The 27,498-nt window shown below is 41.8% G+C and overlaps 1 protein-coding gene across 1 annotated transcript; it reads right to left on the reverse strand.

The window, feature by feature from the left end:
• Positions 1–2,143: 2,143 nt before the first annotated feature.
• LOC104505260 (DNA polymerase alpha catalytic subunit-like) lies at positions 2,144–26,628 on the reverse strand (the record flags this gene model as incomplete). The annotated part of the gene is made up of 14 exons (XM_010148386.1): positions 26,506–26,628; positions 25,395–25,491; positions 24,811–24,891; positions 23,949–24,064; positions 23,623–23,685; positions 21,892–21,993; positions 19,785–19,980; positions 19,388–19,556; positions 18,271–18,449; positions 14,018–14,130; positions 13,442–13,558; positions 6,250–6,324; positions 4,848–4,986; positions 2,144–2,301 (listed from the first exon to the last, which is right to left on the reverse strand). Coding segments are annotated over exons 1-14 (1,728 nt in total), but the record flags the coding sequence as incomplete, so codon positions are not given.
• Between the last annotated feature and the right edge of the window lie 870 nt (positions 26,629–27,498).

Genomic DNA, 27,498 nt, shown 5'->3' on the forward strand with positions numbered 1-27,498 from the left:
TCACTGATCTCCACTCAGACATTGAAACGTTGACCACAACACTCTGAGTGCAGCCATTAAGCCAGTTCTTCATCTACTGAGTGGGCAATCCTTCAAATCCATGCCTCTCCAATTTAGAGACAAGGATGTCACGCAGGACAGTGTCTAAAGCTTTGCACAAGTCCAAGTAGGTGATATCAGTTGCTCTTCCCTTATCCACCAGCACTGAAACCCTACTGTAGAAGGCCACCAAATTTGTCAGGCATGATTTGCCCTTAGTGAAGCCATGTTGGCTGTCACCAATCACCTCTGTATTTTCCATGTGCCTTAGCATAGTTTCCCAGAGGATCTGGCTCCCTTATCTTGCTGAGCAGAGAGGTGAGACTGACTGTGTGGTAGTTCCCCAGGTCCTCCTATTTTCCATGACTTCTCAAATATGACGGACAGTGGCTTGGCAATTACGTCTGCCAGTTTCAGGACCCGTAGAGGCATGTCATCAGATCCCACGGACTTGTGCACCTTCAGGTTCCATATAATGTCTCGAAGCTAGTGTCTTCCTACAGCAGGGAGTTCTTTGTTCTCCAAGGCCTTTGCCTTCTGTGACTTGGGCCGTGTGGCTTCACTTGCCAGTGAAGAATGAGATAAAAAAGTACCTCAGCCTTCTCCACAGCCCAGGGGCCCAGCTCTCCTGTTTCCTTCCAGAGAGGGCCTACATTTTCCTTAGTCTTCATTTTGGCACTGATCTACCTTTAGAAGCTTTTCTTGTTGCCCTTGATGTCCCTGGCCAAATTTAACTCTATCAGGGCTTTAGCTTTTCTAACATGATCCCTGGCTGCTCTGACAGTCTCTCTGTATTCATCTCAGGCTATCTGTCCTTACTTCCACCCACTGTAGGCTTCTGTTTTGTGTTTTGAGTTCATCCAGGAGCTCCCTGTTCATCCACACTGGCCTCCTGGCATTTTTGCCTGACTTACTCTTTGTTGGGACTCATCGCTCCTGAGCTTGTAGGAGGTGATCCTTGAATACTAACCGGGTTTCTTAAGCCCCTCTTTCCTCCAGGGCTTCATCCCACGTTACTCTACCACGCAGATCCCTAAAGAAGTCAAAGTCTGCTCTCCCTAAGTCTAGGGTAGTGAGCTTGCTGTGCACCATTCTTGCTGCCCTAAGGATCCTGAACTCTGCCATTTCATGGTTACTGCAGCCAAAGCGGCCATCGGGGTTTGCACTCCCCAGCAGGCCCATCCTTGTGGGTGAGAACAAGGTCCAGCATGGCACCTCTCCTTCAAGCCAAGAGGTTTTAGCATTTAGAAGCTATTGCTTTACTGATGCTTTTGCTTGCTTTGCAGGCAGGATGTCCTGGCTCCCTACACACCCATCAGGACAACCCAACAGAAGACGAAGCAGACAGGCTTTAGACACATCTTGGCAAACAGAGTTCTGTTGGTAGCTGGTGTACATCTCAATGTGGACTAGAAACCAGGAATTTTCCATACTCCTCCCAAACTTTAACTTCACCAGGAGGACTAATTCTGCTTGAAAACATTCTCAACCTAATTATTCTTCCATTCAGTCATCCAGAATCAATTGTCCTACCCTACTAGGTAACTCTTCCTACGCTAGGGAGAGTTATGTTGAAAACCAGATAAATGTACCTAACTACACGCTGTGGTCTGCATTCCCCAACTGAGAGTGGCCACCTACATGTCTACTTCCTTTCTGAGAAAAGATCTCACAGCGGAATAGTAGGTGTTGTAAGTTTTACATTAAATTCCCATTCTATTTCAAAGTGAGCTTTATAAGCAGAAAAACCTGGTCATTTTACCCAGAACCTATGATTAGCTCTACCAAAAAAAAAATAATAATCCATTAACAAGTGTTCTGGGACAGTTTCATTTATAACTATTATGCACAACAGACAAAATAGAAGGCTTGAAATCATTATATGGGATCCACTGTGGCAGTGAATATTCTCACCAAAGAGGGCCTCTGAACCCACAGTGCTCATGCTGGTGAAACCTCAGTAAAAATTCCTTTGAAAAGCCCACAGCACAGGCAGTTTATTCAACAGTAAACACATTTAGACATGTTTCATCAGATTAAGTTCTTCTGAGCCTTAAAAATTCTTTAGAATGAAACCAAACCAAAACGAGAGCAGATAACTTACCTCATTCTGGTGAGTCTTTGGGTTCTGAGTGGTCTTCATGCTGAGCGACATGACCACAAGAGGAGGAGGAGGAGAAAGATCTTTAACCACGTTCACCAAGCCAGGCTTCATGGCCACAGCCTCCACCTTACACCAGCTGAACGACTGATTCGAAGGCTCTGAAGAAACAACACAAACCACCTTCATTCTGGGAACCCCAAGTAAGGCTTCTCTAACAGCACTGTTGCACAGAGCATGTCCTTTCAGTATTTTGCCCTTGTGGGATAGTCCAAGATCCAGATTAATCCTGCCCAATTTTTGGCAACTCCCTGGGCCCTGACTCCCAAGTCAGAAGCCTTGTCACAACAGGGGCTCTTTAATACCAAAGACGAGAAGGAAGATATGTGTCAAGGCCAGGAAGATGTGCAACGCAAATAAAACCCCAAAAACTTTAGGCAGCTTTATACAGAGTCATAGTAGACAAAGGTCTAAGTGCCAAGTAAGCACAACTCCACCTAAATTAATATACCACCTCTTAGCATCTAATCTTATAGTCAGTCGAAAAGGAGAAGGCTTCATAAAAATTAAATCAATACAAGTGAAATGAAAGATTACTCAGAAATTTCTCAAACACTACAGAAAAGGCAGCCAGAGTGCTAATCAAAAGAATTTTGATTGAATGAGAACAAGAACTTATGACTGACTGAAATGCACCAGACTGAATTAATCCATTTAGATACAGTCCTTCAGAAACACAATTATGGAACTGAAGAGATGGGGGATGTCATAAGAGACTTCATCCTACCCTGGCAGTATAAACTATCCAAAAATGTAAGGGAGGCCACACAAAGCTATTTAGATATAAAGTGTAAAAACCCTAAAAAATTACATAGATAGAGGGAGGGGGGAAAAGTGTTCATGACATATTATCATTTGAGAGTTTTTTTGTCTGCAATTCTTCATTTGCTTAAAAAAAAAAAAAAGGTGATTATTCACAGAAGATGTTGATGAGTTACCTCACTACACGCATTAAGAAGGCAGCAGAGATTACATTTCTGACAAGTTAGCCTTTTGAAGGCAGCTAGGCTCAACATTGGTAGACCTAGTTATCTCATTCCCTACAAAATTACTTGACACCTCTCTGGAAACTCACGTATTTTATCTTCTCTTGTTGCAAAATGCCAAGAGGTAAGTGTCTAAAATATCTTCATTTATAAAACACTGATGACATCTCCAAAGGAATTCTGGCAATTAATTGCTTAACGCCTTTTTTCTCTGATCTCCAATATCTCAACACTTCAACTAGCACTCTATAGAGCTGTGGTTTCTAAAATGGGGTGTATACACCACAGGGAGTGCATAAGATGATCCCCTAGGTTGTGGGAAGATTTTTTGGTACCATTAATAAATAAAATAAATACTTTTTAAAGTGTTTATTTCACACAGATCATCCTTTTTTAATTTCTATTTTTCTATTTACTTGATAATGTACATAATGTATTAGTATAGCAGTACATGTATATAATTTATAAATAAATATCCATATATTGAGGGTATATGCTCAACTTTCTATGATGGGGTGCACAATCTAACAAGTTTGGAGACTGTTGCTCTAGAAAAGCTCTGCTGCTATGTAGCACTGATACTGAAACAGCAAAGACAACTTCATCATAAATAGCGATGAGAGTTTTTGAAGAAGCTGTAGAAGTCTGATCAAATTCTAAACCTTCCAGGTATACTTCTTATCTCTAAGACCCTCTATGGGAAGCGTGGAAAGGAAGCTACACAAGAAAGCAAGAGCTTACTGATAGACTAGACACATACCCCCAGACAAATAAAACCAAACAAACAACAAGAATGAAAAACCACTCTTAGGCATTTAAAAAATCAGTGCCAGAAAGTACACTGATGCTTGTTTGGTGGAAAAACCATTGGAGCTAATCCACCTTTTGGCAGTCAGGGATTTGTTTGTCTTTTCCAGCTCAAAATCCTTACTGGTACCAGCTTTGTCAGTGACTGAGTGAGGTGCTGAAGAGGAGAATCCTCCTGGTGTCAGTATTCATAGTATCAATGCTACACATGAAGAGCCCAAGGACATCACACTAACAGATGTAGCTTTTGTCCAGTATGATCAACTTCCCCACGTTGTTGGGAATATGCAGCACACACTGAATGAAGGGCTCTAACCAAGCCAAAATAATGTGGCCTAACCAGCAGTAAGTGGAGCACGTGGAAAGGATTTCAAACTAAAAAAGCTCCACCTCACAAACTTTTCTAAGTGCCAGGGGGAAAAAAAAAAAAAAAAACAAACCCCAACCTACAAGACAAAAAAAAGCCATCTACCAGCAGCTTGTTCTTAAAAAGATACATACGCCGAAAAAACATGAACCTGAAGTTATCAAAAGAAAGAGGAACAAATTTCTAGGAAACTACCTTTAGCTGCTCAGGTTATGTGCCTTCAGGGTGTGCACCAAAGAGCAGCTGTGAGGCACGGCACAGCTCCCTCGCACTGCCACACAAAGTCATGATCTCACCCACTCTGTGGGCAACTTCACATGGACGGAGCTCTCACTCAAACAAGGAAGATTAAGTTACAACTATAATTTTAAAATGATAATTTAACTCTGCAATTTATCAGCATAATTTAAATTTTCCCTCCTCCCCTCCCGTCTGTAATTATGTGTGTTTTCTAGCAACCAAGTATTTCACAAGCAAACCACCGTACGTGGATTCTTTATCTCCAGCCAGCAAGGTCCTTTGATCTTCCTACTCATCAAGAGAAGTTCCAGGCTTGAAGTGTTCGTTCCAAATACATGTGAAAATGTTTGTCCTTTCAGATCCTGGGGAAGCCGAGGGCATTCAGCCTAACAAGTAACAGAAAGCAGTGAGTCATTTCATCCCACAGAAGTCTTCAAGGTGACACACCATATTCAGGCAGCATCTTAACAAAACTACACAATACCCAAAATCACCGTAATTTCCCACAAGCAAAGCCTTAACCCATAATACCTTACAGTAATTGAAGAAATTACACTATTGACTCGACTTAAATAGGTGCATAACAAAACTCAGAACAGTAATGTAAAAATGCACGGAAGCAAAAGTTCTTCATCCATACTGGGTGCAAGAGAAATATTATCATCAGCCAAGACAACCATGTTCAATAACCATTTTCATACAGAAACTGCTTGTGTTGTAAACTTCATTAGATAGTTACAGCTTCAGTCTTGTCTGCCCTATAAAGAATAAAGTGTTTCTGCACAACCAAAGAAAAATTAGAGGTATCTGGCAAAACTCTATGGGATGCCGCTTTTGCACTTAAAACTAGTATAAACGAAGTGGTTCAAAAAGGTATTATCTCAGCAACTGGCCAAATCAGTTCAAAACTGCTGAGTCTCTCACACTTGAAACAAAACAAGTACTTTTGCCAATTGAGAATAGCTACTGATCTTCTCGTGGGATTTTTTCCCCTATCTGTGCTGCTCAGTTTTACAGCTCTGCAAGAAAAGCCCTCCTCACTTAGGTGCTATTTGCAAAGCCATATAAAGCAGAGGTATCACCTACACTCTAGACATGGATTCAACAGAACATTTAAGGGTAGTAAGTTACTGCAGGCCCTGACCCAGGGCATGACCCAAGAGTTGTTTGGCTGTTTAGTTGATTCCATGGCAAGGCGGTAAAAAACAAAGCAGGATAATTGGGGATATAGACTGTTGTAAATAAATAAGCAGATTATAATTGAGGGACAAGGTGAAAGGAATTCAGTATTTGTAGGAGGTATTTTTTTCCCCTCACGCTTTATTTCTACAAATAGAGCTAATGCCAAAAAATCACGTTACAGGTTACCTGCTACTGACCTGTTCTGTTAGGGACAAAGCTACATACAAATAATAACGAAAAAAAAGCCACAAGCTTAGGTATTCATGGCTTCTTTTTTTTCTATTACTTTTTAATTGCAAGACAATAAACAACTAACTACACACTGCAACAGAGGTACAACCACCAGCTACCAAAGATCAAATCCTGCAATTTAAAAAAAAAAAAAATCTGTTTTAAAGTAAAGTCATATAATTATTAATTCGGTAAGAAAGCAGGTTACAGTCGTTCATCATATTAATTATACTTACCGAATATTTAACTTCCAAGTATTCTGATTTTGCTGGAACATCTGGGATCTCAAAAGCATAATATTTTTCTACTTTCTAGATAAAACAAAGATATTATTTTTTCCAGTATCTCCCAGTCAAAAATTCGTTCTGTCGAGTAAGAAAGCTAACGAAATAAAGGTCAGCCAAAACCATGGGCTGGTCATATATTACCAATCTCATGGGCTGGTCATATATTACCAATTCTGCAGCTCATTACAATCATTTAAAGATATTAAGGTTGTTTTAGTACCTGTATTTAACCTCTTCATGTTTTCTCAGCATGAAGAGTGTCTACAGAATTGACTTACAAATATACTAAACATTACAAAACAAAGAACACACATGCTTAATAGCTAAGGAAACTCAGAAACATTCTGTAAATTCAGACTTCAAACATACTCTTAAAAATTGGTGGTTGCAGACCACCACAAAAATCACAGAATGGCTGAGCTAGAAAGGCATCTCCAGAGATCACCCAGTCCAACTACCTGCTCACAGCTGGGTCAACTACAGCAGGTTGCTTAGGACCCTCTCCAGTCAGGTTTTGAATATTCCCCAGGATGGGGATTCGACAGCCTCTCTGGGCAACCTGAGCCAGCGCCTGATCTCCCTTACTGTAAAAAATAAAGAAGTCCTTTATGTTCTGATAAATTTCTTGCTCCAAATGGTACCTGCTGTTCTTGTCCTCCACTGGGCTCCAATGAGGAGAGTCTGCCAGAGTCACCTTTACTCCTGCTCAGCACATTCATACACAACTGGAAGACCTGCACCACCAGCCTCCTCCCCTGAGCCTTCTCTCCTCCAGGCTGAGCAGTCTCAGGTCTCGCAGCCTCTCCGCACATGACAGATGCTCCAGGCCCTGTAATCACGGTTATGGTCCTGTGCTGGACTCGCTCCGACACGTGTAGCTTTCCCAGGGCGGGGAGCTCAGCTGAACGCAGCACTCCCGTGTCTCACCAGGGCTGCATAAAGGGGAAGGAGCACCTCCCCAAGATCTGCTGGCACTGCCTGTCTCATGCAGCCTAGGGTGTCCGCAGCCGCCTTTGCCGCAGGGGTACGTTGTTGGCTCACGGGGTCACGCTGGTGCCCACCGGGACAACCGCAAAGCTGCTTTCCAGTCGGTCAGTCCCAGAGTCCGTGGGGGTTGATCCTTCCCTGGTGTGGGACTTGTAACTGCCCTTGGTTGAACCTGATGAAATCCCTGTAAGTCGTGAGACCCCTCCAGCCTGTTGCGGTCCCTCTGAACAGCAGCACGCCCCCGGGCTGTACCACCCACCCCTCCCTGCTCTCTGCTGTACACAGCCTCGCTGGGTGTGCGCTCTGCGCCCGCAGCCAGGCCGTTAGCACTGGCATGGAACAGGACTGAGCCCCGTGCTGACCCCGAGGGTGCACACCAGAGACTGGCTTCTAGCTGGACGGTGCTGCTGGTCACAGCCTTTGGAGCCCAGCACTGCAGCCAGTTTTCAGCACACCTCGCTGCCCGCTTCGCTGTCCCATACACTTCATCGGCTCGTCTTTGAGGATGCTATGGGAGACAGCGCCGAACGCCTGGCTGAAGTCAAGGTAGACAACAGCCACTGCTCTCCCCTTGGGCACCAGGCCCGTCATCTCTTCACGGTAGGCTACCAGCTCCGTGAGGCGTGATTTCCTCTCTTTAAATCTACGCCAAACACCTTCTTGTGCTTTGTGTGTTGGAGAACAGTTATTTTTGCAATTAGTTGCTCCATCACCTTTTCCCAGGGCTTGAGGTGGGGCTGGCCAGCCTCTAGTTCCTTGGAATTTCCTCATCTTGCCCATCTTGAGGATAGCAGTTCTCAGGCATGTCCCTCTGACCAACACAATCTTTTTAAAGATAATCAAGAGTGGTCTCGCAATGCGTATTGCCTAGCTCCCTCCACACTCATGGGTGTACCCCATCAGGTCCTGTGACTGTCCAGTGTGCTGAAATGTTCCCTAACCTCGTCTTCCTCCACCAAGGCCAAGTTTTCTTTGCTTCAGGCTTTTCTTCTCATCTCTGGGGGTCAGGGATTGCTGAAGGCTCAGCTTAGCAGTAAAGACCAAGGTGAAGAAGGCATTGAGTACATCAGCCTTTTCCATGCTCTTTGTCACCACATCCCCTGTCCCTTTCAGCAGCAGGCCCACATTTTCCCCTAGCCCTCCTATAGCTATAGAAGCCTTTCCTACTGCTTTTTGCCTTCCTCACCAGATTCAACTCCAGGTGGGCTTTGGTTTTCCTTTTTCCACCACCATATCAGTCCCATTAGTCTGCCCTCTAATCCTGATCCATAAGCTCTGGACTGGCTGTTTGCCCACCCTTCAGCAGAGTGCCACACATGAACCAGACTCCCCTTCCTCACCATCCCAGCCTGTCCTCCTTAACCACATCCCATCCCACCACGTCTCTGTGATCCCAATGAGATGGTAGCCCTGTAACTGCACGCAGTTCCTCCTTCCATACTGCGTACATACTGGCACTTCAGAGGCACCCGAGAGAGCTGATTTCCCAACCATCTGCCAGCTGCTGATTACACGCTGAGAACAGAGTATTTTCTATGACTGCACTGTATTTTTTATTATGTGTGACTTTGGTTTTACTAGAAAGTCGTCAAGTTTGTTTACGTATCTCTAACAAAGCAGCCTGAAGTTCAGTACAACTTTCAAAAAGTATCACTTCTGCTTTCTTCAAGAACAATAATGTTCTTCCACAACATGCATGGCTTGTCAGTTTCTAAGAATAACTACCTCAATTTTCCAAATACTTACAATACCCTGTGCAACAGCACTATGGCTGAAATGCTATGCTATACCCCACAATATGTATGCTCTGCCCTGTAATACTTCACAAACCACCTGCACCACTGTTATTGTGCTATGCCATAACGATGCTAGAACGTTTTAAATCTTACTACAAGAATTCCTATAAGCCCATTAAATTAAAAGTCATCATTTTCACTGGACAGTGCACTAAGTTCAGCACATTATACACAAACTCAGCAAAACTCACCACCAGACTAAGTTTATAAGAAAAGACAAATTCACTATAAATTGTAATAAAATGTTATACAATTTAAAAAAAATTAAAAACATGCACAGTTCAGTAAACTCAAAGTTATTTGGGTTTGGGGCTGGTTTGTTGGTGTTTCTTTCCTCCCCCTTAAATTAACAGCATCAGCAATAGCTCCTGCAGAGCACAACGAGCAGTTAACTTTGCTCTTTCTCATAACATTGCAGTGTTGCTGGAGTGCAAGGCTGCAAAGCCCAAGTAGGAGAGGGAAGGAGGCAGATCCAGAAACAACTGTGGCACCAACCGCTACATGGAAGTGGAAAAGAGTAATATAACTTCTAGCACCACTATGAAGTCAGAACAGCCTTACAAATTAGCAAGCAAATGCAGATCTGTAGAGCCAAAGCACCACCTCAGGTAAGCAACACATCGTAGCTGTAACGTTACAGATGGCAATGCATTGCTTTTAGCATATATTACTGGTGCTGCCCCCAGCCTTTTTTATTTTATTAAAAAAACGAACAAACCAAAATCTACAAACTCTCAGGCTTCAAACAAGTTCTTGTTGCAAACGCAAGCTGAACACAGTGTAAAAATAGTATGCTGCAGTGATTCATCTGCGTTATTCCACAGAGCTCAATTACACAAGGCTCTGGTCATAACTGCAGTGAATGAATGCTTTGCTGCAGAGTAATCTGCCCTTCAAGTGGCCCTTCAGAGAGCAGAAATGAGCAGCAGTGATTAGCTGCTAAGTTCCTAAGTGGAGTAAGGCTGCTTTCAAATTGATTTGTGAGGACTTGCTAACTTGGCAGTAGTGCAACCCATTGAAGCTACAATTAGCAGCAGGTGCGGATGGAAGTGATATGGCTTAAGTGTATCTGCAGGGCCCAAGTCTGTTGCTGGCAAGGCCAAGATGCACGCGTGCGCACACAGAGAACAACTTGTCTCCATGTATAAACGCTGGCTCTCTCCACATTGTTACAAAACTGGCCATTCTGAATAAAAGAATTTTGGGCACATGGCCTGTCCGATTTCTAGCGGTGGAAGAATAAGAGTTTCTCAGTTTCACAGCGCTGCGCCACAATGAGAACCGCTACGTGTGCAACATTTTAGGAGTAACAAGTGCTCTGCTCACCTAAGCAATGTTGCCATTAGCCTTTCCAAAGACCTTTCAAAACACCATTCCTTAACACCACAGTAGTGGAACACTGGCTACACATGGCAGAGCAGGGGAGTTCTAGAGCATATTTGCTCTTAACTGCACACAGTCACAACTGTGTGGAGATCCCTCTTTGGGAGCATTCACTCAGCTGAGTGCAACCACCACTGCAGTTTGAGAGCCCCGCACACTCCTACCGAAACAGGGGCAGAGGCGGTATGACACCACATCATCTCTGGTGGTATGACGGCAATGAAGATACACACGGTGACCCCTTAAGATTAAAAGAAAGGTGTGGTAATGGGACAACCCCATGACTTCCACAATTACCCTGCAGGCAGCAACGGGACGCTGTGCTACGGAGATGTAAGCATAGCCAGATTTGCTCTCTAGTACCCTGCCGCTTGTTCACAGCCAAGTTTGCGTTAAGCTGGAATAGCTGAGTTACTGAAAGAGCTTCCTTGAATAGTCCTACAAAAGCCCCACCAATAGCCCTGCTCTCCAATCCTATCTTTTCTCTTACCCCACACACTAACAGTCATACCCTTCTGCTAATGAAACCCTTCCAGAAGGCTGTGACTATTAAAATCAGCAGAAAATTATGCCAGCAAAATAAAGCTGGATAGCCTTTTTCCATGTTAGTAAAATTCACTTTACTCATGTCTGATGAATTCAAACAGACTTTGAATTCTTACTGTTTAAAAACACTTCTGGTAGGTGATTTCAGAGCTTCTCTACACCCTTAACCATCCTGCCTAATTTATTCATGAATTAAAATTTATAAATTTCTTTTGCTAAAACCGTCCTTTAAATAGCTCTTTTGCTGTTCATCCCCCTATAATGTTCTTAGAGAGCAAAAAGGTCTTATAATTTTTCTTCACTTTAGCAGGCAAAAAAAAAAAAATTAAAGCTCTTTTATAGCTACCTCTGGTATAACTCATTCTTTTTGTCTCATCCTCCTAACTGCCAGCTTTCATACCTGTTCTGGCTCAAGCTCATCTTTCTTGATTACCCTCGATGAAGTGTTAAAATATTCTAGGTAGGACCTTAACAGTGCCTTAGTGCTACTGCTTCCCAGTTCCTGCTAGGGATCACGCCTGTGCTACACCCAGGACCCTAGATGCACTGTAGTGATGTATCCAGATCACACAGTTGATTCTTTTATCTCCAGCTCTCTCTAAACTCGGTAAAAAATTGATAGGCTTTGAACTAACATCCCAAATAACAGTTCCAATACTTCCTGCATATGGTTTATCTTGATTTCAAAGAGCCATCTTCGAGGGTTTAACTGTATTACTCCATTACCTCACCCACAGTTGTTCCTTAGCATCATGGAACAGCCAGAGGTTTCCCAGGATTCTGTTAGCAGACCTGCACCTTTTCAAAGGCCTTTCCCCCTCCCTCCATTTTCAGGAATAACAGGGTGTGTACCCTCTCTTTAATGAAGAATTAATTTGCCCAGAGTTTCCTCCCTCATCCCTGGAAGGGTCTTTGAAAAGAAAGCTATTACAGACTTGGTTTTTACCTATTCTTAAGTTAATTCCTTTCTGATCCCCATACATAACAACTAAGTTATAATCAAATATACAAGAGAAATAACCCTGATAAAGATGAAAAAACTAAATTTGCATCGGAGTTCTGATAAATAAGCTAGAATAAAAAAACAACAATAAAGTTTTACAGATTTCTAGTGAAGCGTGCGTTTTCCCTGAATGATGTAAACAGTGCCAGGCGTTGACGAAAAGACGTCATTTCTTGCGTGAATTTACCATTTGACAAACACCGCTTGCATTTTCACTTCAACTCCTTTAATTGTCTGAAGCACTCCAACTTTGGATTAGAGGACTCCTGAGGGTCTTGCCAACCTGAATTATCATATGAATTTGTTTTTACCTTCCCTCATTTACATATTGTTAAATTACATTCTCCCTGCATTTTTACTTGCCATCCCATTTCCTGATCAACTATCCAAGAACAAATCCTATGAAGTCTCAAGACTGCCAGCCTGGGAGAAGTTACAACTAATCCCACATCTCCCAGTAATTACAACGAAAGCCACCTTCATCGCACTCATGACATCTCACTTGAAGAAATGGGAAAGCTTCTGAGCACTTCATGCTGAACAAATCTTTTCCTCTAAACGTGCATGTTAGCCACCTTCCCACCTGCCAAAAGGCTCTGTGTAAATGAACAAGGCTTTCTCACACTCACAAACTAATTCAGTCCCTTTCTGCAACACTACCAGCAATACCAGCTCTTTTCCTGCAGAGTTGTGACCAGTACTGGATTACCATATGATTAAGTTTTCCACTACAGCAACCTTTAGCTTTTCCCATGTTGTTTTAAGGGTTTGTTGAGCAAACAGAACGCAGTACAGCAACACTACACGACTATCTCCCAGAACTGTAAACCAGCTTAAGTTTCACGTTTCCTCACAACTTGCTACCTCCTGTAAAAACACACCACGACAATCCATGCTGCCAACAGCATGCATTCTGAAAGGATCAATCTGCAAGGGTGAGAAGAAACATGCCAAGAGATGAACTTCAATATGACACCTGGTCAAATGCAAAGACAGTCTAATCCCGCTGTACTGACCAATCTTTCATTTTCAATTCTGACACCAGGTGGTGATAAGCCAGGCTTTAGGTATCAGAACTCCTACCTGTTCTGTATTCCCAAAAACAGCTCAGCAAGCAGGAACGACAGTCTGCCATTCAGCCCAGTTTCAAAGAACATAATGAATGGGTATTTTCAAAAGCAGTGTGTTTAAAATTCTGGTGGAACAACCATGTTGCAGATCTACTGTTCTTAAAGCAGTATGGATACTTGGGAAGACACTGGGATGACTTTTACAAGCAGCTACTCTGACACATGTCAGGAGTTGTGTATTTTTTGCATTTCAGCATAACCTCACCCACTGGACACTGTTTCAACAGACTTCCCACTTTAAGAACGAGAACATCAGAAAATGACAGGAAAAAAAAGGAGGATGCTTGTAGACAAACCTTAGATTTGAACTTCATGATCTTATACTTCGGTGAAATGCAGTCGTTGAACTCCTTGAAAACACTCATTATAGTTACCGGAGTCTCTGTCTCTTTGCCAGCGGATAGGTCCATTTCCTCAAAAAAAGAAATCAGGTTTTACAGATTAAAAAAAAAATGCCAGACATGACCAGAACGTTGAATTTTGCTTTGCTAATATGAAACATTTATCTCTTCCTTAAGGGAAAACCACAATGCAATCAGCCAAGAAACCCCAAATTTAAAAAAATAATATTTGAACCAGTGTTTAAAAAGCAGTAAGTTTTCTAATAATACTCAAAGGCAACTTTATTTCCTAAGCAGCAAGTCTAAAGGTTAACAGTTTGTCTGCAGTTGTTCGTTAGGGTCGGGGAGAAGCAGCAACACTCTACTCTGCATCTCACGTGATATACTGTGTATATGTTGTACTCAACTTTAGCTCCTACATCAGACAACACTGGCTTCAACAGCTCCCATAAACACACTACTAGAACTCATAACCTGCCACAAACAGAATGAAAGGTACTTATGTTTGACACGCTTAAAAGATACACTTACTGTTTCACGTGGAAGTAGATAAACAGTTCTCTCAATGTTTTTCACTGCCACACAACAACTGACATAGGTGTTTGCAGATGCAATCCAAACTTTGCCAAATAAAAACACCACACCTAAGGAATAAGGGCAGAGTAAAGTACTGAATAGGCAATTCTTAAATTAACCATTCTTCATGTCGCTTAAAGCGTGTGTTCTTGCATAGAAACACAACCATTTGTGGTTTAAGTCCCTGAACAACAAGTTCTTCCAATGTATCAGCACATTCTAAATTGTTTTGAACACCAGCTTTACAAACAGAAGCCTGTTTAGTTCTTCACACTCCCACCTCCATCGCTATAGTAACACCCTGATAGGTGAAATTCAAAATGGCATCGCACGGCCAGTCTCAGAATTTTGTTCTGATATTCCATTTGTACCTACGTTACTTTAGTAATTCACAGGGAGTGGGAGGAAGGAGAGAGAAGTCACTGAAAACTGAATATAATCAGAATGCATGTGCTGTCAATCACTCCTGAAACATTTGTCATCTACAGGTTTTCATTCTTCAGTTAGACCAGTCCAACTGACCCATTTATCCTACACTGCAGCACCATCGAATCAAGACTCTACTACAAACAAAACCTGTAGAAATGCATTCTGAAGACAATGACTAGAAGCTGATCGACTGCAAAAAGTTTTCAACTGACTGTTTTTAACAAATGAGGGCAGCGGAAGATGTACGACATCGCAAGAAATCCTGGATGCCAAGAGAGAGGGTGCAACGGCGGCAGAGACGCAGAAAGCCTGCTAAGAGCAGGACTAGTGCAACGGACTTTGCTCCGGACGTCGTGGTTATTGTACGCGCACACCTCTGAGGCAGAGAGAACTGGGCATTAGCGCAAAGTGCTGCCAACTGCTAACCAAGCGATGTCGAGCTTTGAAATAACATGGAACAGAGCCAGCCGACTTCCACATGCAGTTTGGGAATTACAAGTTAAAAAAAACACCCACCTTCCAATACAACTCAAAAACGTGCCTTCACCCGAGTCCCCTTTAAAGTCCAAATCATTGGGGATCTGATTACATGAAAGCCACTCTCCCCACCGGACACTACCGTTAACGAAATCAGAAATAGCAGAGCTGAGGCTGTCTCAGAAACAGCGTTTCACGTAAGGAAGATTTTTGGAACCTGCGTTTCTCCTCGGTCTGACAACGCACAAGTAAGTCCTTGGTTAAGAGTTCTAATTTATCTTTGCCACGTGATCCATCAGATGTAAAGGCACCTTTCTTACTCCATTAGATCAAAGCTAAATCAGTGAAGATGCTCTAAGACAGATGACAGAGTGACAGGCCAAGAAAAATCATTTCTTGAGTGCTTGGAATAGACGTGAACAAGACTACTTTTGTCAGTGCTGCGGTTCTGAAGATGATGAGAGCAAGGATACAAGCTTCACATGCACAAAGCATCTTCGAGATTTTAATGCAGAGGCAATCTTCAAGATTTAGACAGTTTGAATAAAAGGATCCAGAAAGAGCTCAAATTACAGATCTAAGTGACAGGGAAGATGTTCTTGTCCCCAGCAATCATCTTTTTTTTTTTTTCTTTAAGGGATTAAAACCTCACATAGGTTTGTATCACACAAGAAGATGAACTATGGGAGAGACCACAAAAGAGGAGTAGGTTGCTTAAACAGAGGGCAACAGTAAGAGCATGGAGAAGTTAACCTGCTGGAGGTGGACACATAAGCAGGTGAGGTAGAAAAAAAGGGCACATGAGCCAGTCCAAGACAGGGTAAAAGGCTGCCTGGATTGCAAAAACGAACTTCAACCCTCTCCAGCATGGACAAATAAGTGGCTTTAATCTCCAAATTTCACAGAATCAGAGTAATTTAGAATGGAAGGAACCTTTGGAGGTCACCTAGTCAAACACTCCACCCCCACTGAAAGCAGGGCTAACGTCACAGAGTTTCACAGACATGTCAGGTGTAAGACCAAGAAATGAGAGAAGAAGTATCAGGCCTTATCCCCTGCAAACCTCATTATGGAAAAAAAGAAAGAAAATGGGATTAAAGCTTACAAAACACCAAGTCTGTGAAAAGAAAGATCATGCTACCGATGAACCAAAAGGCAAGCAAAGTCAGGAGACGGGGAAAATATCTTGCAGAAGGGAAAGAAAGGGCAGTTTTTATTCGTTATTTCTTTAAAATGTTAATAGGTTTACAATTCTCAAGTTCTCTGCCTAAGAAAGTAAAGGGAGTTATGAAAAGTAAGCCTCCAAAAAATCATTTACGTTTAAGAGAGTCTTATGATTATGCTATAGTATTTACTCTTCAGGCAATGCATTTGACATCACAGCAAATGAGGCATAAACAAAGATCATGAACATGTTAAACAAAAAGCAGTATCAAAATTCTCCCTTCTACACTACTAATTGAAAACAGGTGCAGTCTTTATTATTCAATCCTGAAAAAGTCATAATGAGAAAAGAACACTCCTTGCATGCGAGGAACAGAAATCCTTTCATAATTATGTTCCATTCAGCAACCACTGACTTACAAGACAAAAAAAAAGGAAAAAGAACAATAGTGGGGTCTTTAAATGTAGCAATTTTATATTAGAGCCATTGATTTCATCAAGATATCTATGATTATTACCACTCCCATCACCAAGCTGTTCAGCCCAGCACAGTCTCATTTTTAAGTCTGGCATCCCAACTCACAAGAAAAAGGTGTAACAAAGAAACGTATCTGACTGAATGCTTACAGCATCAGCCCAAAAAACCTCCAACAACATATGGAAGAACCTTCCAGTAAACCTACATGAAGCACAAATTAGAAACCCAAGATCCTAAAGCTGCTGTTGAAATGAGAGGATGGATGGGAAGTTGTCCTGGTTTAATCTCAGCCAGCAGTCAAGTACCACACAGCCACTCGCTCACCTCCCCCCCACCCTCCAGTGGAGGAGGAGGAGGAGAATTGGAGGAAGAGACAAGGAAACTCAAGGGCTGAGATAAGAACAACTTTATAATATTATAAATTAATAAAACAGTGATAACACTAACAATACCAATAATACTAACAATACCACTAATAACGTGTAACAAAAATAATACTAACGCTAATAATAGTATGTAATGCAAATAATGGAAAATAAAACAAATTATACAATTGCTCACCACCCACCAACAGACACTACAGCCCCTGAACAGCCAGAGAGCCCGAGAGATTGCACTAGGGCCAGAGCGAACCCCAACAAGCAAGAGAGCGACCGACAACAGAGAGAGTGCGAATGAGAGAAAATAACATGACCCCCAGCCCACCCCCAACTTACACACTGAGCATGATGTTCCATGGAATCAAATACCCTTTTTGTCAGTTTGGATCAGCTGTCCTGGCTGTGTCCCCTCCCAGTTTCTTGTAGACTTGTAGTTTTCTTGTAGAAAGAGTTGGGAACACAGTCACAGTACCAGAAGCTGAGAAAGTCCTTGACTTGGTACAAACACTCCTTGGCAACAACTAAAACCACCGGTGTTATCAGTACCCTTCTCAGCACACATCCAAAACACAGCCTCACGCTAGCCGCTGTGAAGACAATTAACTCTGTCCCAACTAAAACCAGCACAGAAGGGCTTACAAGAGATGAGAACACAACTTCTTTGGTCAGGGCTGAGATCAGAATGCCACAGTTCAGAAGACTAAGAGAGCCAGGATTCACACTTCAAGGGCACAAAGTATCTCTGGACATTAAGGCAGAGACAAGCCTCAAAGTTTTAGACAGTTTCAATACACAGACCTAAACAGAGCCTGTATTTTTCAGGCCACTTTCCTCCCTTTGGAGACACGCCTTTCCATCATATAAAACTGTACAACTGCTATTCTACAGGCTTTACAGTAATCCTCTAGAATTTTAAGTTACATTTCCAGAATCAAGACGAAATGCTCAACTGTTGTGACACTAAGTAAGAACTTAACAGTATCATCTTATTCCTGAAGCACACTGGGTTTAAGAAGGCCAACACCTCAGCAGCATCCAGAAGTGCTGACAGCTCCCCTTGTACCTCTCTGCCATTACACCAGACCAAGAGACAACACGCGTGCTTCACCCAGTCAGAGCGTCCTGCGCTGTGGACAGGGGCGCTGCGAAACCAGACATCAATGTACAAGTTACAGAGCACAGAGAGACAGGGTATCTAGACATGATTTAGGCAAGTCTGAAAATCCCAGTTACACAAAAAGAATCAACATGGCATTGTCTGCCTTGAACTGAATAGTTACCTGGCTGACTGTACTGATCTTCATAAGCATCCAGCCAATAAAATCTTAAGACTTGATCATCATTTTCCCCATTCACAAGTGGAAGGAGAGTGGGGTCCAGCTGAACTTCTGCCACTACGAGATCAGCTTCATCTTCATCAATTCTGTCCCAACATGAGGTATCTGGGAGAGGGCAACTGCTGCAGGTTTTGCAGAAGAAGAAAAAAAAAAAAACAGGAAGTAAATTTGGTGCCTTTGGTATAACCACAACTGTTTTGCTTTTTTCCAGCCCTGTACTCTCAGGCCTTTTGTTTCTCTTTCAACTACTGAGTAACATTCCAACCCGCTGGGTTTCCTCAGATCTCTTCTGAAAAGAAGGGTGGAGTGACAAAGACAGAAACCCACATACAAGTACGGTTCTCAGTGCACAACATTGAGGCTTTAACTCTCCCACCTGCTATTTCAGCCCTGGACATTTCAGACTTTACTAACAGATATATCCACCAATCTCAGTTGCTCAGTGGGAACAACAGATCTTTTTTCAACAAAACTACCTTTCCAGTCATTAAATGCTTAAGTGTTTTTAAACTGTGAAATATTTCAATTATCAAAGTTACAGAAACATCATTAAAGATTTTTTTTTTAATTCTTTGGAAGAAACCCAATGGGGAAATCCCCCCCTTTTTTCCTATTTCCAAAGATGTAGATGTTCACCATGTGAAATTGCTTTTAGCAGCAATACTTTAAACTACAACTAACGTTATGAAATACTTCCATAGTTGCTTAGAATAAGCATTGTTAGCAACTCCTCGTTTTTGCTTACTGGCATCAAAATTCACCGAGTCACCTAAGCACACTGAAATAGGTGTTACGTTGTCGTGTGCTAAATCCCCAAAACATGAAGTATTTTTCGATTATTAGCTATCAGCATGTTCAACACTATCATTTTTAACATCACTACAAAAAAACACCATGTAGCACTATCACTGTTCTGTCCATATTACAATTATCCCATTGGCATAGACAAATATGAAGATAAATCCAAGGCTAAGACTGGGTTTGAATAATTCCAATAATTTTAATACTGAAAGGTTTACTGGGGGAAGGGAAAACAAAAATAAATGAAAAAGATTCTTACAAGACAGATGTCTCTCTCTTCTTGGATTCCAGTTGTTCTGTCTCTTTCTTCTCAATTTCCATGTCTCTCTTCAAGCTTTCAGCTGTCTCAGGTACAGTTCCCATATGCTCTGCTTCCATAGGTTCATCAAAGTCCTCCTCATCAAAATCCATCATCCCCTGATCATCATCTGGAAGTGTTGCACACAGAGAACTGAAGGCTTGACTCATCAGAATGACCCACTGTGTGCTACAGCAACATGCGTAGGTAGCATACTATATGCATGAACGTAATATACACTATTAATATACAAACATAATACCACTTTTAAGCATCTAACTAGTATGAACTAGGAGTGTTTTAACACTAACGTGTCATATTTAAAGAGTTCCTAAAACTGCATATGATTTTTTGGTACCTTCAATAGCATCCTCTTTTACTGTCTTCACTATTCTCCTGTTTTCTGTAGCTTTTTGCACATACTTGGTATCCTCGTTTTCAGAGACTACAACGGATTTTGTTGTGCGATTGGGATGTTTAGGATGAAATGAAGCTGGAGGAAGAGCTTCCTTCCTGAGATAAGCAGGAGCTTTCTTTGATATAGGGGTGATTACCTGAAAAACATTTTAGCCATGAGTTAGAAAGAACTCTCTTAAGAGAAAAAAAAGGGGGGGGGAAGTCTAGCACTCACTGTTTGCAGAACCAGTAACCAGGGCTAAAGGAGAAGTTCCACATGTTTTGCAGCATGATAGCTAAAACTCCTCAAGGGTAATCTTTAAAACTCTATAGCATCACTTCTGCTGCGATGTGTTTCTATGTGTTTCTATTTCTGCTATAGTTTTTAAAAAGCAGTTCACAACAGGCCATGGTTGACATTTAATTAAGTTTGTGGTTACTTTCACTATTTTTCCCACGTAGCACTACTACATTCCTAAATTAAAACCTCTGTGTCAACTGGGTACATGACAAAGTATGTCAGGGATGGACAGAGCCTGGAACAACAACAGAGCAGTTTACACCTCTTCATATCAGTAATGGTATGTCTACAGGACACCACAGGTCTGGAGAGCAGAGCACTTCTCCACTGGATTTCTTCATGCTACAGGCATGACAGGGAGAGCGAGGAAAACAAAGAAGCCGCATTTCCGTGTGCTCCGCAAGCCTCAACGCGGAGGCAATAAGCACAGTTTGGTATTCAGCCAAGATGCCAGTACGGCAGCAGGTACAGAACCTCTCCTTACGGAAGACGTGTACAAAGCAGCCTCCACCATGACCAGCGACAGGTCTCTGCACCTACTGACCTGTGGCAAGGTCCACAACCTTAACCTTCAGGGAAAGCTGTTGCAGATACAGAATTTACAGTTGCACACAGACACTTCTAGAGTTTTAATCTCTGTCCAGCTACTTCTGCTGTGGCCAACACCAAACTCAGCCCTTCAGTCACTTTAAACAGAAAGTAAAAATCACTTAATCTACCTTCACCAACAATTCCATTCTTTGCTAGCTCAGCCAAATGAATTTATTCATACTTATATTTCTGCTCATCTCCTGACGTAGAAAGCATCACTGGCATCTGGCTTTTTATGCCCATTTATTTTCCAAGGCTGCACTCCTCACCCTCTTAATCTGTTTCATTGTCTAAAAACTGACATTCCTCCTCCAAGGACCACAGAAGCTATTACCTGAACAGCCCGTCTGGGAATTATTTCCTTTTCAATGTTTCCTATGAAAGTGACTACTGTTTTGAACCGTGAAGACAAAGATCTTCTCTCACGCTATCTCCCTTCCCCCTTTCCCCCCCAATTACTTCTAGTCTCCCACAGAACTGTTCAAATGAGTGCCACTGGTGATTATTTTCACCATCAGAGCTGACGTCACTATTACACAAGGCTTCACAAAGCAGATCCATCTACTGTATTTCCATTTGCCCTCTACAGACTTTAACAAATATCTCACTGTATTTCCATCTATAAAGTCCTTCTCGTTTACCAGAACTTTTTAACAAAATGCTAGCCTTCCACCCTCAGCAGCCTGTCACTCCTTTCACCCCAAAATCTTCCACTAGGGTAAACTTTATACATAGCTTCAATTTTCCACTTGCTTTCCATTTCTGCAAAAGATGAGTTTCTTTATCCTTTCCCACATCCACAAATGCTCTTTCTTCTGCTTGTTTCACTTCCCATCATCCTTTCCTTGCAACAAGGGTCTTTTCTACTCTTTAGGATAGAAGAGACAAAACAGAAGCTGACCTTCACATGACACACCTAACATTACAAAAACAGTTTCACTGCTCACGTGTAACAGCTACATTCCACTACTATACTAAAGGTAAAAAAGCTATATTCTTGTTTATGCATTAAAAAGAAGGAGAATAGGAAAAATGCATGAAGTTACAGCGTAACATTGCTAAGGAAGCTAATGAGAAAGGTAATTTCTAGAAGCAGAAATAAAGACAAAGTATTCAAATCAACCAAAATATGGATTAATACTTATTACTGAAAAAGTTTTGATTTTTTTTCCTTTACCTTAGGAGTTTGGGACTGCACAGAGAAAGGATTCAGTGGTACTCCAGCAGATCTTTTCCTTTTCAGCATGATAACTGGTGGTGGTGAACTTAGCTGAACAGTCTGAATATTGAAATAAAAGATACAGTGACAAAGCAGAGAGGTGTTGTTTAGGGTTTTCTTTTGCCATGGTTAGTAATGTTGTCCATCGAAGAGAAATAAGGTCACTCATATTTCTCATTTGCCAAGAAAACACACCTCCTGATATACAACTCAGCCACGAATAAAGTTATCTGAGCAATCAGCCCGTGAAGACAGACATTAGATTTATTTTTTTTTGCTAAACAGTTTGAGAGAAAAACTGTCATCAGAAAGTGAAAGTTTTCAAACAGCAGGCATTTCAATAGCTAACTGTGCCTTTAACACACGAGTACCAGAATAATGGGTGGGATGTTCTTCATGTCTGCTGAAGCAGCAGTACTGAGCACATGTGCTTTAAGAAAGGCAGAAATGCTTTACTCAGCACTGCCACAATAAAGGAAAACCCATTTTAATTTATTTACATGTACAAATATTTTATACTCATCCTTATCAACAGGTAATGAAAGAAAATTTAGAAAACAAAGCCAAAAAACAGTAGTTATTTAAGTAAATAGGAGCCATAGAGTCATAGAATGGTTTGGGTTGGAAGGGACCTTACATGCCATCCAGTGCCAACTCCCCTGCCATGGACAGGGACACCTTCCACTAGACCAGGTTGCTCAAAGCCTCATCCAGCCTGGCCTTGAACACTTCCAGGGATGGGGTATCCACAGCTTCTCCAGGCCACCTGTTCCAGTGATTCGCCACCCATAGTATAATTACTAGCATTATTTCCCCTTATCAACGCTCCACAAAATCTGACACTATTAAAATGCATTTGCTTAATGATTTGAGGGGTTCTGATAGCGTAAGATATTATAATCTGATGTCACAAGGAAGAGTACAATAGGAGCACAAAACCAAGAGAACAACTTTACATGGGAACACCTATATCCCTCTTAGTGCTCCGTAAAAACATATTATGCTCTTTACATAACTCAGTATCTCACCACTACAGCAGTCTCACAGTTTACATGTAAGCAATCCTTTCAGTTTTAAGAAATCCTAGTAAGGGACATGAACACACTGAAACGTCATTAATGACAAGGAACAACCTTATTCGAGACCATCCAATCCTGCTACAGCAGCCATCCGGCACTCCTAGCTCAGAAGGAGTGTTAACCTGGTTCTCTGAGGCAAAGCGTGGAAAGCAGGAGGTGGCAGACAGAAGTTGAGCTACGTCATCTGCTGAAACAGTCCTCCCTCAGCTCTTCTTGTGAACCCAAACAGGCCAGACAGAAATATCCTACTGTATACTGGCTGGAGCGTGGCGATACATAGATGGTACACGATTCAGAGGCATGCGAGTCCTGTTCCACTCCGGGACGACTAAAACCTAGAAACCTGCACTAGCACAGGCTCTACATCACATTAACATAAACCATCTCTAATCAGGACACAGTAATTTTGGCTTATCAAATCGAAACAGTCACGAAGCTTCTGCTTGATGGAGATGGCAGGTAGTCTGCACACACATGTGGAATGTACCAAGCAGATGAACTATAGAAGAAATCAGTCTTAGATGGCCTAGTTTTAGGAAGAATTTGAGCATGCTCCACAGCAAGAAAAATTAATGAAAGTGTTCAAGCAAGATTTTATTAATATACTTACTTCAGCATTGAGATCTTGAAGAATATCCCCTAGTAAATCATCCTTTGACAGGTCCACAGTTTTCTGTAAGATAACAGATTAGCCAAAAGAGTTCTTAGTTACATGTGCAAATCCCATCGGGACACCAGCAACAAACAGCTTGTTTGAAACAGAAGGATTTCTACAAAACACACGTTTTCGGGAATGCTCCATACACAAGAGACCGTAACAGGAGATTATGACTTGCCAGACACAAGGAACCGAAGCGAGCCCTTGCTTTATTCCATTCCCACTAAAACAGTGTGAGGAAGTTAGAAATCTTTAAATTCAAAAATGTAAGAACTTACATCTGTGTTTTTCTTCCCAGCACTGGCCATAAACATGGACTTAATTGTGTTTGGCTTTGACGACACAGATTTTTTCACGTTCTTTCTACCATCCATAGATGTTATGCCACCTTTCCCTGCAGAAAAATTAGAAGTTGTGAATTCAACATCAGAAAAGCTCAATGCTTAAGGGTCCAGTTACTAGCAGGAATAGTCAGCTGAGGTAATCTACTACTTCTGCCTTTACAGTGCCTAACCATCTTTCATTTGCTGCCTGCTTTGCAACAGCTGTCACGCACACACACAAAAAACCCAAAACCCTCTCAACATCCTATCTTTCCTTTGTCACATCAGAGATGACCTTTTCATACTAAAGTTTGTAGTCCAGAAAATGGATAAAGATACTTTAAAAAGTGTCCAGGAATTTGGCACTAGGCTTGGATTCTCAACATCACACTCAATTTCTCAATTTGCCACCAACTTCATACAAGCTAGCAAAATCATTTGATCCCAGATCCATAAAAGCATCCAAGTATTTCAGTGCCAAGAGACCAACGCATCCTTTACACACCGGCTTTGGAAACCAACATCATTCCCAGATGCATGTGTCCTAGAAGCAGATATATATCCCAGCAGAAGACTCTATGCAGAACTGTCCCAGTAATGCTGAAGTAGTTAGCAGCGATTAGGCCTCAATTTGTGCAGCTCTGTCTTCGGCATCGGGGAGGCTAAACAAAATCCAGTCACAGGCACGGAACTACAGAGCTCCAAGTAACACGTCTTTTGGCCATATTCACCACATACTGATGCCAAGAAGTTGACTGTTTTAGGCACCTCTTAAAAGCTACTGGAAGACTTTCTAGAGTGGTCATGTTCAACCTACTTTTCTTATTGGAACCAAGAGCATCATCATCCAGGTCTTCATCAAAGATTTCCCTTCCATCTTCTACATAACCTACTCCATCTGCAAGGAAAGAAATTGTTAACAATTTACATTTTAAATTATGTCTTCTGGTATTTCTAGATATATTCATAATCCCTTTTTTTTTTTTTTTACAAACTTAAAAACATTTTTTCCCCTTCAATTTAGAGCAAAAGCTACAAACGCAAAAGTGTTCAGAACTACAGCACTCTCAGCTGTATCTTTTATTATACAAAATATATTACTATGTGTTTGATTAGAAATTATCAATTACAGTACTTCTTTTTTAAAGTTACGACCCTGATAACTGGAAATAAAGTTTCAAAACCGGTTCTTAACGCAAAAATATTTTCATTACCACCATAATACACTACTATGCAAACGATGCACAAGACTCATTTCCACATAAACAAGTCTTGTTCTGGTCTCCTGAAACAACTTGTAAGAATATACTAACAATAACTTACCTCAAATCATGAACACTATGAAGCCCAATTGAGTTATAACACTATAATCAAAATAACTCCAAATGAATCTTAACTTACCATCATCAACAATCCAGTCATCATCCTGACGTTCTCTGACCATCTTGGAGTATTCTTCCTCATCTATTTCATCATAAACACCTGTGAACTCCTCAACCTACAGTTAAGGTACACCAAGGATTAACAGTTCCCAGACCATTATTTATTAATATAGGTCATCAGTCAGAACACAAAAGGTCCCAAGAAATGCACATTCTCCTACACTGTTACACTGGTCACAACAGTAAACGCAGTTATTCATTCAGTTTAAGTTTCATTTTTGGCAGTGACAAGAGACAATTTATCAATTTTAAAAATATCACAGTATATTGAAACTCAAAATCTATTGAAGCACTGACAGAAATTCCATCTGAAATTGACTGGCTTTATTGCTTATTACACATTAAAAAAAAAAAAAAGGGGGGGGAAATCCTACCAATGGAGCCTTCTAACCTCTGTCTTCACTCTCAAACACCAAGATGAGCTCAGTGAAAAGGAAGCTGATTTGATGTGCCCAAGCATAATGCTGAAGATGCTCTCCTGCGCCTCAGCGTGAATTTGAAAGCTAATGATCTATGCACTTCAGGCTTCTTTAGATTTATCCACCTCCATGTGGAGGTCACTTCCCGTTGGTATTAAGATTAATCAGGCAGTATCAATGTTACACTGCCAGATTTCAGTCCTACCAGTTTGAAATCTCAATTTTGGATTCTTTGTGGAAACAGAGGACATCAATATTAATGGATCGTGAACATGCAGAGCTTTCAAATTCATTTAAAGTTTAAAATCATCTGAAGTTAAAACAAAACGCACTTCCTATTGTGACATTTATTACGCAAATAAATTTTAAAAGTTGGTCCCTTCCTGTGGGATAGTTACCAAGCAATATGAAGCACGTTTGACTTGCAGTTACTAAAACAGTTTTAGTCAGAAAACAGAAATAAACAAATAAATGATACCAGAAAGCAGCAAAACGATTGCATTCTGAAATACATACACTGTTAAAAAACAAAAGCTGATCTGCAAGGCAGATTTTGTTTCCCATAACTTTCAGATACATATAAAGGGTAGTTAAGCATCTCAGTTCATATTCGTTTTTTATTACAAATAATAAGAGATGAGGAATTTTCACCTCATATTTTATTTTTTCGCCAGCTTTGGCTTTTTTCAGACGTTCCAGTGCTTCTTGCTGGCCTCTTCTAGACGTCTTCTCACGTCTAGAACGTGATGCTGCAAAGCTTCCAGACTCGTGCATGGCTGCAATTAATTAAAACAAAGAGAAATAAGCTTAGCAATGAGGTGCTGTCCTCTTTGGTGCTTAGCGCTCAGTGATGTATCAATAGATGGTTGCAGTTTTGTGAAAACCAACAGAGACCTACTTGGCTAAATGTACACATGGCTCTTTTGATAAATCAATTCGGGAATTCTATGGAAGGCACCGTCTCAGGCTGCCACAGACAGCAATTAGACTTCGTGCGAGTTTGCGTTCAGCAAGAAGCTACCACCTGGATTTCCAAAATACCTCTCAAATCCCATCAACCCTTATCTGAAAAGGATCCCCCCCGCTCTTTCCTTGGGAATTTCCAGCTCCATTTATTTTGCATGTCTCCATGACAACCCAGGAATAGGCAGACTTAGAAAAGGCCTACATTGCACAAAGCAGTAATGGGTTTTTAGGTGGTTTCACAGTATTTAAGAGTGCAGCTAGATTGAGACAAACTGGTAATCTGTTGACAGCAGCAAACTGCCCACCCATTTCCTCCTTTCGCAGTGCTCCCCCCAACAAGGCGCTCCCCACTTCTCTTGACTTTTTGCTCCTGATTTTGGGGGACACACACCTCCATGTATCCGACCACGGAGAACGAATGCTCCCAGTCCAACTTAGAAAAGCAGACAACCAGCCCAGGTACGAGACCACGGGGTTTGTGCACCAAGGTGAATCCCCCGGCAGCAGGCAGAGGAGACTTGGGCAGGGCCAGCCCAAGGGCCAGGCCAGACAGCCAGGGCCCAGTCCCTTCCCGAGGGGACCAAACTCTCAGCAGAGCTGCACCCCGGCAGCGCGACCGAGGGAAATAAGGGGGGCGCAGTGCGGGGCAGGGGGAGCAGTGCGGGGCAGCTGGTGTGA

This window comes from Eurypyga helias, unplaced genomic scaffold, assembly GCF_000690775.1.
Source record: "Eurypyga helias isolate BGI_N326 unplaced genomic scaffold, ASM69077v1 scaffold953, whole genome shotgun sequence".
NCBI lineage: Eukaryota > Metazoa > Chordata > Aves > Eurypygiformes > Eurypygidae > Eurypyga > Eurypyga helias.